General features: G+C 40.0%; 3 protein-coding genes and 1 non-coding gene across 6 annotated transcripts; 2 read left to right on the top strand and 2 right to left on the bottom strand.

The window, feature by feature from the left end:
- Window positions 1-377: 377 nt before the first annotated feature.
- Window positions 378-4,207, bottom strand: LOC137748564 (uncharacterized). Of its 3 annotated transcripts, none has more exons than XR_011070080.1 (8): window positions 3,506-4,207; window positions 3,254-3,380; window positions 2,989-3,124; window positions 2,310-2,346; window positions 1,945-2,185; window positions 1,462-1,582; window positions 1,284-1,379; window positions 378-762 (listed from the first exon to the last, which is right to left on the bottom strand). XR_011070080.1 is itself a non-coding variant. In XM_068488734.1 (7 exons), exons 1-6 carry the CDS (start codon window positions 3,713-3,715, stop codon window positions 1,491-1,493), a joined length of 843 nt encoding a protein of 280 aa, XP_068344835.1. In that variant the 5' UTR covers window positions 3,716-4,207; the 3' UTR covers window positions 378-762; window positions 1,462-1,490. The 3 variants fall into 3 exon arrangements, 1 of the variants encoding a protein (XP_068344835.1); XR_011070081.1 differs by having other exon boundaries at window positions 1,475-1,582; XM_068488734.1 differs by lacking the exon at window positions 1,284-1,379.
- A 963-nt stretch (window positions 4,208-5,170) lies between these two features.
- LOC137748576 (3-hydroxy-3-methylglutaryl coenzyme A reductase 2-B-like) lies at window positions 5,171-9,097 on the top strand. Its single transcript, XM_068488744.1, has 4 exons — window positions 5,171-6,230; window positions 7,007-7,188; window positions 8,153-8,499; window positions 8,576-9,097. The coding sequence occupies exons 1-4, from the start codon at window positions 5,320-5,322 to the stop codon at window positions 8,822-8,824; spliced, it is 1,689 nt and encodes a 562-aa protein (XP_068344845.1). The 5' UTR covers window positions 5,171-5,319; the 3' UTR covers window positions 8,825-9,097.
- Window positions 9,098-9,811: 714 nt separating this feature from the next.
- TRNAK-UUU (transfer RNA lysine (anticodon UUU)) lies at window positions 9,812-9,884 on the bottom strand. Its single transcript has one exon. It is a non-coding gene; the product is annotated as a tRNA-Lys (tRNA).
- Window positions 9,885-11,183: 1,299 nt separating this feature from the next.
- LOC137747400 (3-hydroxy-3-methylglutaryl coenzyme A reductase 1-like) lies at window positions 11,184-14,248 on the top strand. Its single transcript, XM_068487504.1, has 4 exons — window positions 11,184-12,126; window positions 12,382-12,563; window positions 12,942-13,282; window positions 13,578-14,248. The coding sequence occupies exons 1-4, from the start codon at window positions 11,219-11,221 to the stop codon at window positions 13,839-13,841; spliced, it is 1,695 nt and encodes a 564-aa protein (XP_068343605.1). The 5' UTR covers window positions 11,184-11,218; the 3' UTR covers window positions 13,842-14,248.
- Window positions 14,249-15,119: the final 871 nt, after the last annotated feature.

Here is a 15,119-nt window from a genome sequence, read left to right as displayed (position 1 = left end):
ATTTGTGATCTAAATTAGTGTTACCATCTAGCCATATAACATGAAGGTGTGCCAGTCACATGCAAAAACATTTAGATGACAGATTTTCTTCCGCAAACACGGATATCATTTATATTAATCTCACACCAATAAATAATCAAACGAAATCGTATAAAGAGGAAGAAGAAGCTGAAGCTTCAATAATATTAAGAAAAACTAATGAAATAACTTGCAAACTTTGAGTTTTAACCAAAAGGACAAAAAGATGTAAGTGAAAGTACCATGAGTGATATTTTAGAGTAAAAGTGTCCTTAACGTTAAACATGAACAGTACCATGAATGTTTTATTAAGACTCCCTCAATATTACCCAAAGGAAAATGAAGAAGCGCCAATTGAATAGAGAAATTCAAATTTGAACAATGATTTTTTTGTTTTTTTTTGTGGTAAATACAATGAGTGAGACTTGACAATGACTGTAAACCCATATGTTGGGTCCAGAGTCCATGAAACGAATCGAATTGATTCTTTCTTTGATACAGGATAAAGTTTAGGGTTATTTACACAGTTACAGTCTTATTACGCTGCGTCCGCCGGAAAACCATATTTCCGGCAAACACGCAATGACCCATAATATGCCAAGCGGCTTTGAGCCACATGACACTGCAACGGCATATTTTACAGACACCACCAGGTGAAAAAAGCAACAACCCATGATGCTCTTCCACCCTCTTTAACATCTAACAGCTGACTTTGAAGTATCTCCGATGACCACCAAGAATGACCTGCATTAGTTAAACATATCATATATAATCACAAGAATTTATAAACCAGAAAATAAATTTAATAAAAAACGAGGGACTTGATACAATGCTATATATATATATGTATGTATGTATGTATGTATATACTAGTATTCGGTCCCATGTGCTTTGATCCCTGATTTCCTGGTCATAGAAAAAAGCCCTGTTTCAGATGTGACTAAAATTCCACATAGTTGGGAAGTTGCTAGATTCAAAAAAAAATAAAAGGGGGAAATCGAGGGTGTATACACACGTGTGTCACTATCTCTCATCACGGATATGGTGAAATGGCACTACGATAGAAGCTCACGTAATAATAAAGCTAAAAGTAAAAGAATCTCAGGTCAAACAGTTCTAAAGCATCATTATCTATTCCAAACACAACTACCCGTGTTGCAATGCAAAAATTTCCCACAGAGGTTCGATTTAAATTGGAATTTGTCATAAGCTACGATTCTATGCTACGAGTAAAATCATACTTTATAAGGGAAAACAGGTGTCACCTCTAGAAAGTAAAGATAATAACTTGCAAGGCTAGATTTAGAGGCTGCCACTTAGGTAGCAGTAGCTTCTCATAGTCCTGCTGCAATAAGGATTACCTGCATCCCCGACAAAGACGGATTTCCAGTGTAATTATGCAGATATGTTTAATAAAAAGGTGGACAAGGTGACAATCTCTACCTCCAGAAGTTACCTTTCTGATTTACCACTCAACCTGCAGTTTGATCGGAACCACTGGTGAATTGAGGAGAATTAGTAGGAAGCATATACTGCGTCTGTCCTGGAGCTGGTGCAACTATACCTGAAAAAACCAGCAAACCAGAATCACTGACTATAGACTTGAATTATTATAACTGCACATCTCTTCTTGCCAACTTCCATCAGTGCGGCAATGCTGAAATCAGGTGCGCAGGCATAGCATGCAAAATGAGTTACCATAAATCAAGGAAAAAAAAAAAAGATTTTTTTAAGAGAAAGTCTCATTACGCGACTTTCATATGTGGTATCTTATAAAAAAAAATTGTGGTACTTGGAACATTTATCTGATCGGCTCATAAAAATTTTAGCATCAGAAAGTTGCCTGCAGGATAACATGTTGATAAATTGCAATGAAGGTGATCATTCTTGCAAATGGGAAGAAGGGTTTTAGGAAGAGAATGTTGCCTGCAGGATATGGTGTTTGAATCGTTGGAATGGCAGCTGGGGATGCTGCACCGACATTGGCCCCACTGAATTGCATTACATGAGGACCTGGAACTCCATAGTTTTGAACTGTTGCATATCCCTGGTTTCCAGGGAGTGACTGACCGAATTGTCCATATGAATATACGCCAGGGTTAACCGTGCCTGGTACCCCATATATCTGAAGGTATTGCTGCTGAGTCATGTAAGGACTGTAGGCACCCTGGCGAAAGTTGAGGAACAAAAGTTGGTAACCGGCTTAGTTAGCTTTTGAACAATCAAGCATTGTTCTTTTACTCTTTAAAATCGCAAATAAAAGCTGTGTAATGACATATTAAAGTATTGACCTGTGGGTAGACAAATTCAGGTCCATATCCTGTGTACCTGCAAAACAGAAATTCTTGAACCTCTTGAGATCATACAGCCACATGGAATTTCAACAACGTAAGGAACCCAAGCTTCCTCTCAAGCTTTTCAAAGATGGGCACCAGTTAAGTGTCCAAAAAACAATGGGAGTACTACTATAACATAAAACGCTTGATGAAATACTACAGCACATGCATAAAGCTACAAAGCAAACTAAATAAGATTTTCATTACAATGTGATTCCATGGTTTTGCACAGCTTAATGCTAGTAAGTTTCTATGTAGTCAAGCATATCCCACCCAACATTCAACATACGATAAACGATAAACACACTTTGACAAAAAGCCTCCCCCAAATACACAATTTTTATTATCACCTGTAAAATGACCTTCGCTAGCTAAGGTTTCAGTCTTAGGTACTCAAAACGATTACTTAATAGCTCAAATTTCAAAAATTTGAATGCTGAGGAAATGGTTGGCGAGAAAAGACACTCGATCAGATAGTTGTTGTGTGTTCTGGAATGAAATTTTGCCTCTTGCAGTCAAGACAAATTGCATAAGCTCCAACACCCAGCACCCAACACCCAACACCCAAATGGCCTCAACCGGTAAGCTTGAGATGAACATCTAAAGTCAAGAGCTTTCTAAGTTTAAAACTCACCCATAAGACGGGTACACAAACCCGGGCTGGTAACCATGAGGAATAGGGTGGTGGTAAGCAGGGTGGGGGCTCCCCATGTAAGCAGCTCTAGGCGGCTGCACGCGCCCGAGGATTGGAGCTGGTGATCTCACTTGCCCTGCAATCCAATCAACCAAAGCAACAATTCGATTGCAAATCCAGCATTAGAAACGCAGTTCCTAAGTACCCAGCAGAACAAAAATGCAAGGAAAACAAAAAACACAACGAGAAATAGATAAAAATATACCATGAAAAAGGAAAGGTTGGCGGGGACGACCCAGAGAAGCAAGATTGCAGTTAGCTCTGCGGCCATCGATCACAGGATTGGGATCCGAGCAAGCCCTTCTTGCAGATTCAGGATCACAAAATGTGACCTAAACCCTCCAAACAAAAACAACCCAGAAACCAAAAAAAGCGGATTAATCTCAAATTTATCAAAATTTGATTGATTGTTTCATATGTTTGGGAAAATGAGAGAGATGGGTTATTGAGTACTGACAAAGCCATAGCCTTTGGATCGGCCGGTGTTCTTATCGGTGATAACGACAGCCTCGAGGATGTCGCCGAACTGCTCGAAGTGACGTCGTAGAGTGTCGCTCTGGGTCTCCCAGGCCAATCCCCCCACGAACACCTTCGTCAACGTCGTGTCCCCGAACGGGGAATTGAACAGCTGAGCCCCTCCTTGCTGTTGCTGCTGCTGGTAAGCCATATACACACAAACATAGAGAGAGAGAGAGAGAGAGAGAGAGAGGATCAGGGAAGACGACGACTGAAACAAAAGGGAAATTCTCAGAGTCACGTGACAGACACGTGGACCCAGAAGGCGTTGAGGTCCATGATCTTCTGCTCTCTGTCTTTTTTGCTTTCAGAAAACCCTACCCACTGCCAACAGCCCTAGTACTGGACTCTACAGAGACAGAAAAGGTTTTGAAAAGTTGAAGACAGAAACAGAGCTTTCAGAGAATTGAAATTAGAGATTGGATCAAATCAAAAATTTGAAATTGAAATTAACCCAATTCGATTCGAGGATTGAAAAGCAAAACCCAGAAGGGATTTGATCAGATAAACGCTGGTGATTTGGAATTTCGGAGGGTAAAAACCTGCAGTGATTCGCCGGAAAATATGACTGACACCAAAAGGAAGTTGCTAATCATTCGATCGCTCAGGCCCTGAGAAATATGGCTGCTTAGTTGTTTTTTTTATTTTTCCCTCTTTCCTTTTTTAGAATCTTCCCGACATGACTTAACGTGGTCTAAGTAGAGTCGGGCTAAATGGGTCCAGATCAACCCCAAAGTATATCGAAGCTCAAACGGAACTATAATTGGTATGGTAATTAATTAAATTATATGTAAATTACGTTATACTACTTTAATTTTTTGAATACATCGATATTTTTACATTAAGAGCAAGAGAGTTCGGTTAAGCCACACAATAGGTAACTTAATTTGGTATCGAATTCGTCATCCACGATATTCAAACTTAATATCTCTTGCTTCCAAGTGAAGAGAAATTACTACTAAATTGTTGTACTGAGTGGCTATACTACTTTAATTTTAGATCACATAATAAACTCATATTTTATCTTTTAAACATTGCAATGTTATACATCAACTTACAAATTCGTTGTAATGTCACACATCCGTTAAATTTTCTATCAATTATATTGATAACTACTAATGTAGCAATCGTGGGGCTCGCAGTTTAACGAATATGAAAATCAACTTTGCGCCACGTGGATAAAAAAATTAATGATAAATTATTAATCGCCCTACCTAGATTCCGATTACGATTTTCAGTTCCACCAATTAGGTTATAATTGTAGTGATAATAGATTCAATTGTTAAAAGCTTACAGTTTATTGGTTTATGAGCTGAAGCAATAAACCCTAAGCTTTGAAATTGAATCTATTTTTATTAATATTATTACATGAATTTGTAGCGTTTGTCTTTGATTTTCTTATAACACGTTAAATAGTAACATTCTTATCAAAATGTGACCCTGACATTAAAAAAAATTCTATGATGAGATCCTAATGGATCCATAGATCCGTAGAGGCAAAGCCCGACACGCGAAACGACACAGCACCTGTGGGGGTGGGACCCCCCACTACCTCTTCACTCCCTCCTTTCCTCTTCCTATAAAAACGGGTCCAAATTCTCCGCTTTTGCCCCATTCCAGCTCATTTATTAGCAAACTCCCCTAACAAAATCCAAATTAATTAAATAAACCACCACCTCTAATCCCTCCCTTTTCTTTTACTTAGCCTAATTAATTCCTTAATTACTTATTTCCCCCTTATTTCTCTCTCTGATAATGGCCGTTCGCCGGCGACCCCCAACTGCCTCTGCAGCCGGCGAACCCATTAAATCCGACAACCAGCTGCTGAAGGCCTCCGACGCGCTTCCCCTCCCGCTTTACCTCACCAATGGCCTCTTCTTCACTCTCTTCTTCGCCGTCGCCTACTTCCTCCTCAACCGGTGGCGCGAGAAGATCCGCAGCTCCACGCCGCTGCACGTCGTTACGCTGTCCGAGCTCGCCGCCCTCTTCTCCCTGTTCGCCTCCATAATCTACCTCCTCGGCTTCTTCGGCATTGACTTCGTCCAGTCCTTCGTCTCCCCCAACTCCCGCGCCGCCCACGGCCCCTGGAACGACGACGTCGTAGTCCGGCAAAATAGTTCTGTCAATTTCACCGCACTCCCCTCCTACGCCACCTCCGCCTCGGACAAGTCGCCGGCGTTGTCGGCTGATGACGAGAAAATCATCAAGTCTGTCGTCGATGGAACCACGCCTTCGTACTCTCTCGAGTCCACCCTCGGAGACTGCCGGAGGGCGGCTGCGATACGGCGCGAGGCCCTGCAGCGGACGACCGGTAGTTCGCTGGATGGCCTCCCGCTGGAAGGGTTCGACTACGAGGCGATACTGGGGCAATGCTGCGAGATGCCGGTGGGGTACGTGCAGATCCCGGTGGGAGTGGCGGGGCCGCTGCTGATCGACGGGGAGGAGTACTCGGTGCCAATGGCAACCACGGAGGGGTGCTTGGTGGCCAGTACCAATAGGGGATGCAAGGCCATCCACATGTCCAGCGGGGCCAGCAGCGTGGTTCTCAAGGACGGTATGACCCGAGCTCCCGTTGTCCGGTTCAGCTCAGCCGCCAGAGCTGCCGAACTCAAGTTCTTTGTTGAGGACCCGCTCAACTTTGATACCCTCGCCGTCGTTTTCAACCGGTACGGACGGGTTATCTTCACCATTTCTTCTGCTTTGGTCTTTTTGTTTTTTGAAATAATTCGAATTTCACCTGCAATATTTCGTATTTTATTTTTTTTTAAATTGAATTTTCGTCCTTTAACACAAGTTGGTGAGTCTTTTATTCTTTTATTTTGCAAAATGATATTATAAAGGATTATAGATTTTTAATTTTTTTTAATTTTTTTTTTATATAGATTATTCTGACTTAACAAAAGAAAGATTCAAACTCGACTACACAAGAGACAAGAGAGGATCACACACACCCTTAACAATAGAAACTTTTTTATTATGCCGGAAAAACACAATGGAATATTAAGTTTCATAATATATATAATTGGTTGAATTTTTTTTTTTCAAGTTTCTAAATAATTCTAAACTAATTATATTATTATACTTGATGTATAGAACCGTGTCTCGGCACACTGAAAAATATTTCCTTGCCAACTCACCTAACTTATATTTTTTGGTTTTTGTTATTTCCGAAGCCAAGTCAATCCCTTTTATTTCGGGCATTGCATGTGCACGGAGGGCGACTTTTGTATTATTTTTGGCGAGAGGGAGAGGAAGAATGTTTGAAAAATGATCTTGTTACTAACTAAAAGTTGGTTAACTTTATTCTTGTTAGATAATCACACAATTACCATATTGTTTTTAAGTGGAGAGTTAGTGATTAATTATCTATTAATTTGTGATACAATAAAAATTAATAATTTGGAATTCTGTTTGTTGACTTGACTGCATATGCACTGTTCAGATCAAGTAGATTTGCGAAGCTTCAGAGGATTCAATGCTCGATAGCGGGGAAGAATGTGTACATGAGGTTTACTTGCAGCACTGGAGATGCTATGGGGATGAACATGGTCTCCAAAGGCGTCCAAAACGTTCTAGATTTCCTCCAAAGCGACTTCCCTGACATGGATATTATTGGCATCTCTGGTATTAGTTACTTGATTAATCTTTCTCTTCCCCTTCTTTTTGTCCATAATTTGCATTTGAGTCTTCGTTTTGGGAGATTCTCACATGTCATTGGAAGTTGCATGTCGCCAAGAAGGTATTTTGTGATGAGTAGTAGATATATACAGTGTTTGACAATTTTTTGATACGGTTCCATATATGAAATTTTTTTTAAATTTTGGCTAAAATCAACAAATTCTCGATATTTTCGACATATCAAGCAAATATCGGAGAAATTCTTATATTTTGTTTAAACCAGTGTTTGATAATCCCTAAAGTTTCATCTTAAATTTTTAGTTTTTAAACAAATTTCTATCATTTCCATCGAAGCCAAATGATATTGATATCGACATATCCACAAATTTGTATATAAATATTTTCAATGATATCAATATTTTAAACACTGGATATACCTTGGTGATAACGATGAGTGATATACTCACATGATAATGTAAGTTAAAAATGAACGAGGATCCTCTCCGGATTCTCTTTGTGAGGATCCCGAGGATCCCCCAATCGTGTCCGTTTATTGTACATCGGGCGACCAGTTTTTGTCAGATACTGTTTATATTCAATTTTAAATAAAAAAAAATTTACAATGATTTCTGACCGCACGATATATGATGAACGGATATGATTGGAGGAATCCACGGTCCTCACAAAAAAGATTCGGAGAGGATCCTCATTTGTTAAAAATTACCAAGGCATGCAAATTACAATATTACATGGACACCTAATTAATTCAAGGTAGGTTTTCGATTTGATCATGCAAATATTCTTTTTGCGTATAGAAAATGTTATCTTGGTTTGATAACATAAGATGTTTACATCGTCATATTTGAATATGTGATTGGATATCAACATAAGTTCGACAATAGAACATTGTTGTATATATTTACTGTATCAATTACGTTGATTTAGTTTGTGTTTGATCCGGACTGCTCAGGAAACTTCTGCTCCGACAAGAAACCGGCGGCGGTGAATTGGATAGAAGGGAGAGGAAAGTCAGTAGTGTGTGAGGCAGTGATCAAGGAAGAGGTGGTGAGGAAGGTACTGAAGACAAATGTGGCTTCCCTGGTGGAGCTCAACATGCTTAAGAACCTTACTGGTTCTGCCATGGCCGGTGCTCTTGGTGGGTTCAATGCGCACGCCAGCAACATTGTCGCTGCGATCTATATCGCGACCGGCCAGGATCCGGCTCAGAATGTTGAGAGCTCTCACTGCATCACCATGATGGAAGCCATAAACGACGGCAAGGACCTTCATGTCTCCGTCACTATGCCTTCCATTGAGGTACAATACAACTATAATTAGTGCTTAATTGACACCTAACTAAACCCACTAATCTCGTTTTAATTAACTTTTTCAGGTAGGAACAGTTGGAGGAGGAACCCAGCTTGCATCACAAGCAGCCTGCCTGAACCTGCTGGGTGTGAGGGGTGCAAGCAGAGACTCACCCGGTTCAAACTCTAGAAAATTGGCCACCATTGTCGCCGGTTCAGTGCTCGCCGGAGAACTTTCGCTGATGTCTGCAATTGCAGCGGGACAGCTGGTCAAGAGCCACATGAAATACAACAGATCTAGCAAGGATGTCTCAAAACTTGCCTGCCCCAGTTAAATGTGCAAAAGAATAATAAAAAGTCAAGAATGCCCTTTTGACAACTCATCGTCGATAATTAGCTTGACGGGTATTTTTTTTAGCGTGTGTAGTATAGCTGCCTTTGTAATCTTTGATTGTTTGTTTGTTTGTTTGTTTATTTGTTATCAAGTTGTCGATTAGTTTGTATGTTTAATTAGGATTAGTTAATTTTTAAAATATCTTCAAAGGAGGTTTATTCTTTTTGTTTGTATCTAAATTATTTATTAATAAAATTTTTTTTGTCAACCAAAATAGGATGAAAATACTATTTGTCTTCTATCACATAAAAAAAAAATTATGGGTAAAATTGTAATTTCACATATCTAAATTTTACTGTTTTTTATTAAACCCTCACTTACATGTGATGTTAAGATATATCTAATATTAAAATAAATAAATAAACCTCTCACTCCCACCTACTTTCTCACTCTCACTCGCTCTCCTTCCCTTTTTTTTTAAAGTGTTCTTACACACAAAGTGTGTAGATAAATGCTAGTGTTATTATGATGGTTAGCTATCAACCCTCGAGTGTTGCTTATATTTGTCAAATTTATTTTATAATCAGTTGTGTATACTTTTTTCGATATGAAAGACGAACAATATACATATATCCAAGAATCTCTATTCACTCTCGAACTTGGTATATTTCCTTGTGACTACATGATCGGTCATGAGCCTTGAGAATTTAAGTTGTGAACTCATGAACAAACTAGGAGTTTAAAGACTTGAAAAAGTTTCGTTGCAAGATTAGAGCAACTTAGACTTGATAGAACCAATGCAGAGTCGTATAAATCAAAATATTAAGAGTCTTAGATTCTGTTAAAAACTCCGCCACAAGTACAAATTTTTGTCCATTTGAAATTATCGATCAGTTTTTGCTAATTAAGTTAAATTCTGCATAAATTGATTTAATAAACTCCAGTATTTGACCGAATTGCCCTCACAAAAAGCATGGAAGGAAAAAAACGCCGTCTGTGGGAATCGAACCCACGACCACGTGGTTAAAAGCCACGCGCTCTACCAGCTGAGCTAAGACGGCTTACTTGTTGTTTACTGTTATTTGTCCTTATTATAATGTGAGACAGCTTTGCATAATTAATACGACTTTAATTAGGATAGTACCGGGCCTGGGGTCCCCAGTGGGAGAGCTAGGTCAGTTGACTTTGGGCCACCTGAACAGTCAGAGGCTGGCATGGACCACTTGGTCACTGACCCACCAATATAAAGACAGTGGGATGGGACCAACTTCAGAGCTGGAAACACAAGGGCCAACTCAGCAACTTAATTTGGACCTTTACTTTTGAATTCAGCCTGCTCACGCTTTTTCACGAAAAAATATTCAGTAGGGTTGAAACAATCCGGATACTTTTTGGAGAAAATCTTCGGTAGAGCAACTTGATATAGAAGGGCAGGGACCATGTTCGTTAAAAGTTGTTCTTTGATGTTCCTTTGCGAGATTTTTCGGTAATTCAGCTGGTCAGGCAAACCTACTCAAGTTTTTTTTATTTTAATCAAGAAAATTAATAGGGTCAAGAATGTGCATAATTTGATTTCAAAAGAGATGATAATGAATTTTTCACTCATTCAACTTGTCTTTTATATAACCAACCACTTTAGTGTTCTTCTTAGTTACAAGTTGACACTTTAAAACTCGATAACGAACAAAAAGATGTTAAGCACTACTGGGGTGTAATGGCATTATATCCCAACATTGTGTTTCATGCCAACCAGATGATCCGTAACCACATTCATCTTCATGTACCCCATGAGATGTACCACTCTACTCTTCAAACCATAAGCTTTTAACATTCCATTCAAATATAAAACAATAAATTCAATACACGTGTCAAATTATAGTTAACAAGTAAATAAGAAATATAACTACTTATTTTCGAGAAAATGAGCCAAGTATTTTCTTTTAAATCGCCAGATGTAGTGAGCGGTTGAAATTTATCTTAAATTTTTTGAAAATTAAACAAATAAAGTCTCCCTCGATTCTTTCTTTATTTACTTTTTTTTTTAAATAAACGATATTTTCTATACAAAACGAAGGAGGTGAGCTTGATTTTATAATAAGTTGGTAATAATGTAGATCAAATTCGCTTTTGATGAGAATCAAACATAAAACTTCTTACTTATAATACTTATAAGTATAAAAAAATATTTCTAACCTATAGTAGTAAATGGTTCATTTCGCCTACCTTATTTCTTTAAGTTTGAACAATGCCCGCCGCGTTTCCCCTAAAACAAGCACCAAATTAAAATTTAATTAAAAAAAATTATAATCCCCCCAAAATTTTATTTATTTATTTTCAATTTTCATTTCTCTTCCTGTACCGTACCCCCTTTTCTCTCTAACCGCACCCAAATTTCATGGACGACCTCCGCCGGCGACCACCTCTCCCCAAATCCCACCACCACCGCCGCCCTAACCAAACCGCCTCCGCCACGGACCCAAATTCCTACCCCAAGGCTTCCGACGCGCTTCCTCTGCCTCTTTACCTCACCAATGGCCTCTTCGTCACTCTCTTCTTCACCGTCGCCTACTTCCTCCTGAACCGGTGGCGCGAGAAGATCCGCACGTCCACGCCGCTTCACGTAGTCACGCTCTCGGAGATCGCCGCCATCTTCTCCCTCTTCGCCTCCGTCATCTACCTTCTCGGCTTCTTCGGTATAGACTTCGTCCAGTCCTTCGTCGCTCCCCGAACCCCGCACGACGACTGGCACGAGCACGACGTCGTTCTCGAATCGCCGCCGCCGCGTCCTCCTCAGCAGAAGAAAGATGAGCAACTAATCTCTAAAGAAGACGAGGAGATCGTCGAGTCGGTGTTGTCCGGAACGACGGCGTCCTACGAGCTCGAATCGAAGCTCGGGGACTGTAAACGAGCCGCGGCGATCCGGCGCGAGGCTTTGCAGAAAACGACGGGTCGTTCGCTGCAGGGGCTGCCGCTGGAGGGCTTCGATTATCAGTCGATACTGGGACAGTGCTGTGAGAATCCGGTGGGGTATGTGCAGATCCCGGTGGGAGTCGCCGGACCGCTGTTGCTCGACGGAGAAGAGTACATGGTGCCAATGGCGACAACGGAGGGGTGCCTGGTGGCCAGCACCAATAGGGGATTCAAGGCAATCTACGCCTCAGGCGGCGCCGAGAGTGTCCTCTTCAACGACTCCATGACCAGAGCTCCAATTGTGAGGTTCCACTCCGTCGTTAGGGCTGCTCAGCTCAAGTTCTTCGTCGAGAACCCTCTCAATTTTGATGCTCTCGCCGTCGTTTTCAACAGGTTAACCCCTAGATTTTCAATTCAACAGCTTTTTATTGTTGCATTGTATTTTTTGGGTAATTGGGGAACAAAAGAAGACCAATTAATCATTAATTTAGTTCATAATACATGTTAATTTTGTTTATGATGTTGATGGGGGATTTTGTTTGTTTGCTTTGAATTGTCCTGTGGTTTTTTTAAACCCAATTTTCATTTTTTCTTTGGTTGAGTGATAAATTGTATAACTGATAAAAATGGTTCTTCATTCCTGTTCAGGTCTAGCAGATTTGCAAAGCTCGAAAAGATTCGAAGCGCGATAGCAGGCAGGAATCTGTACCTAAGGTTTTCATGCAGCACTGGAGATGCCATGGGGATGAACATGATATCCAAAGGCGTTCAATATGTTCTCGAATTCCTTCAAAATGAATTCCCGGACATGGAAGTTGTCGGCATCTCTGGTAATTTTAACTCAGTTTACATCTTTACAATGAATTTGCGAGTTGTACTACTTCGAAATGGATTTCAGTTGCTGGATGCACGGTTTGTGAGAGAATACTTTTTGCATACATACACCAGCATGCAAACATTCCTTTACAGTCATGATGTAGTGTCTATCGTCCCTTTTGAACTTAGATTCCAATAGAATAAATTATTGCTATATATTTTATTGACAGTGGTATTTTCCTTGATTAATTTTCCAAATCCTATGTACTATGCTTTGATTATTATATAATTATCTCATTACTACATAATTTAATGTTGATTATCCATTTGCGATGTACTTTTCTATAATTATTTGGTGAGGTTGTCATTATGTGCTTGTTCGGGTTGCACAGGAAACTTCTGCTCAGACAAGAAAGCAGCAGCCGTAAATTGGATTGAAGGGCGAGGGAAATCAGTAACTTGCGAGGCAGTCATCAAGGAGGAAGTGGTGAGGAAGGTACTGAAAACCGATGTGGATTCCCTTGTGAAGCTTAACGTGAATAAAAACCTTGTTGGGTCTGCCATGGCTGGTGCTCTAGGCGGGTTTAATGCCCACGCCAGCAATATTGTCTCTGCAGTCTTCATAGCCACCGGCCAGGACCCTGCTCAGAATATTGAGAGCTCTCACTGCATTACCTTGATGGAAGCCGACGGCAGTGACCTTCACATCTCAGTCACCATGCCTTCCATTGAGGTACTAGCACAACACTAAAATAATTTTACAGTTCATTTTAAATATTAAATTATATTGGAAGGTGAAGTTAAACCATATCCAAATTCTTCTGTTCCAGAGACTTCGTTTGATGACCCCCATCATAGGATTTAAAAATTCCAGATTGGAAGGGTTAATGTGGGGCAGAAACCATCGGTGTGCTTTCCCATATAAAAAAAAAAGAAAAACATACATTGCAAAGTTGCGGTTTTTTTATCTATCGGGGAAAGAATTGAATAGAGATCTGACTACAATTTGAGTTTTTTTAACTTTTCAGGTGGGTACAGTTGGAGGAGGAACACAACTCGCATCCCAATCAGCCTGCTTGAACTTGCTTGGTGTCAAGGGGGCAAGCAAAGACTCTCCTGGTTTAAACTCAAGGCAACTGGCGAGAATTGTAGCCGGAGCTGTCCTGGCAGGGGAGCTTTCTCTCATGTCAGCCATTGCATCTGGGCAGCTAGTGCAGAGCCACATGAAATACAACCGATCTAGCAGGGACGTTGCAAACCTCGCCTCGGTAAACACGGGTAGAATACAGTAAACCCTAAACCCCATGAATCCATAAACAGAGCCCCAATAAAAAAAAAAAAAGGAAAATGGAGGGAAAGGAGAATCTCTCTCTCTCTCTCACTAGAGGACATTGTGCTGGGGTTGGAGGGGGAGGGAAGGAGAACATGGTAGGGTTGGTGATGTCACATGGGTGAGGAGGAATAAAAACAAAAAAAAAAACAGAAAGGAAAGTTTGGGCTCTCTGGGATGTTTGTTCTTGTCTTCATACTGCTGCCTGCCACTTGTTGCTGACAAAGAGAGCTTCCATAGAGTATCTGGTGTGATGGGTATCTTCAGGACATTAAGCTTGGTCGTAATCTTTGATTTATGATTCTTGTTAATTTGTTTTTTCTAGTTTAATTTAATTGTTTTAGGATTAAATTAAACGCGTTTTTACGAGGGATTGTTGTTTCAGCCTTGTACAATTTACGATGTTGTTATTTGTATCGGGCTAAGTACTGGTTTGGTACTGAGATTTTTTTATAAAAAGTGAGTATAAAAAAAAAAACTGAGCTAAAAAAGGTGTTTGGTAAACACTTAAAAACAAATTATTTTTACTGTTTTGGGTGAAAAAAAGCTGAAAATGTGAAGCAGCAAAAATGAGCTTATTCTCATAGCAAAGATGAAGCAGTTTTTTTTTTTCAAAGCACAATAATACCAAACCAGCCCTAAGAATGTTGCATCCTTGGTTTGGTTAGAGCTTGCCAATGTCTCTGTAATATTGCACTATTCCATGTTGCATATCGTTTGCCTTATCATTTGATGAGAAAAACAAAAATATAGTAGGCATTTGCACGTGTGATTGTGATTAAACCTGTAAACGGGTCAGGTTTATTGGGTTTGGGTTGGATCAATTAAGTTAATGAGTCATCCGAACCCAATCCGTTAAGTTAACGGGTCACCCGAATCCAACTTGTTAAGCTTATTGATCACTCGTTTCACCCGTTAACACCCATTAACAATTTTTTTTTTTTTTTTTGGTTTAATTTTGCATTCCAATTCAAATTATGCATTTTAATGTACAGACAAGATCTCACATTTAGATTTCATTTACAATAGTTGGTGCTGCATTTAAGTTCATCCTTTTCAAAAATCTAACACGCAATGCCAATTGCAAAACCAATGGAATCAATCCACTTTGACAGTTATCTCCATTATCCATCCTTTTCGCCGTTTGACAGAGACCTGCCATGACCTTCTTCAAGTCCGAGACAGAGAAGCACTTGAAGGAAGGATCTTGATCCGGCAAGCCAGAGGACGAGTTGCCGCT

Source organism: Pyrus communis, chromosome 10 (genome assembly GCF_963583255.1).
Source record: "Pyrus communis chromosome 10, drPyrComm1.1, whole genome shotgun sequence".
Taxonomy (NCBI): Eukaryota; Viridiplantae; Streptophyta; class Magnoliopsida; order Rosales; family Rosaceae; genus Pyrus; species Pyrus communis.
Note: the sequence above shows the minus strand (reverse complement) of the source record. Positions and strands in the feature narration are given on the sequence as shown.

What these genes read in the sequence shown, in the direction of transcription:
- LOC137748564 (XM_068488734.1), bottom strand. Translation starts at nt 3,715, where the DNA reads ATGGCTTACCAGCAGCAGCAACAGCAAGGAGGGGCTCAGCTGTTCAAT. An exon ending in GATCCAAAGGCTATGGCTTT is followed by an intron (nt 3,381 to 3,505) that starts GTCAGTACTCAA and finishes TGGAGGGTTTAG; the next exon opens with GTCACATTTTGTGATCCTGA. An exon ending in TCAAACACCATATCCTGCAG is followed by an intron (nt 1,583 to 1,944) that starts GCAACATTCTCT and finishes TGGTTTTTTCAG; the next exon opens with GTATAGTTGCACCAGCTCCA.
- LOC137748576 (XM_068488744.1), top strand. Translation starts at nt 5,320, where the DNA reads ATGGCCGTTCGCCGGCGACCCCCAACTGCCTCTGCAGCCGGCGAACCC. An exon ending in CTCGCCGTCGTTTTCAACCG is followed by an intron (nt 6,231 to 7,006) that starts GTACGGACGGGT and finishes TGCACTGTTCAG; the next exon opens with ATCAAGTAGATTTGCGAAGC. An exon ending in GGATATTATTGGCATCTCTG is followed by an intron (nt 7,189 to 8,152) that starts GTATTAGTTACT and finishes CGGACTGCTCAG; the next exon opens with GAAACTTCTGCTCCGACAAG.
- LOC137747400 (XM_068487504.1), top strand. Translation starts at nt 11,219, where the DNA reads ATGGACGACCTCCGCCGGCGACCACCTCTCCCCAAATCCCACCACCAC. An exon ending in GGAAGTTGTCGGCATCTCTG is followed by an intron (nt 12,564 to 12,941) that starts GTAATTTTAACT and finishes CGGGTTGCACAG; the next exon opens with GAAACTTCTGCTCAGACAAG. An exon ending in TCACCATGCCTTCCATTGAG is followed by an intron (nt 13,283 to 13,577) that starts GTACTAGCACAA and finishes TTAACTTTTCAG; the next exon opens with GTGGGTACAGTTGGAGGAGG.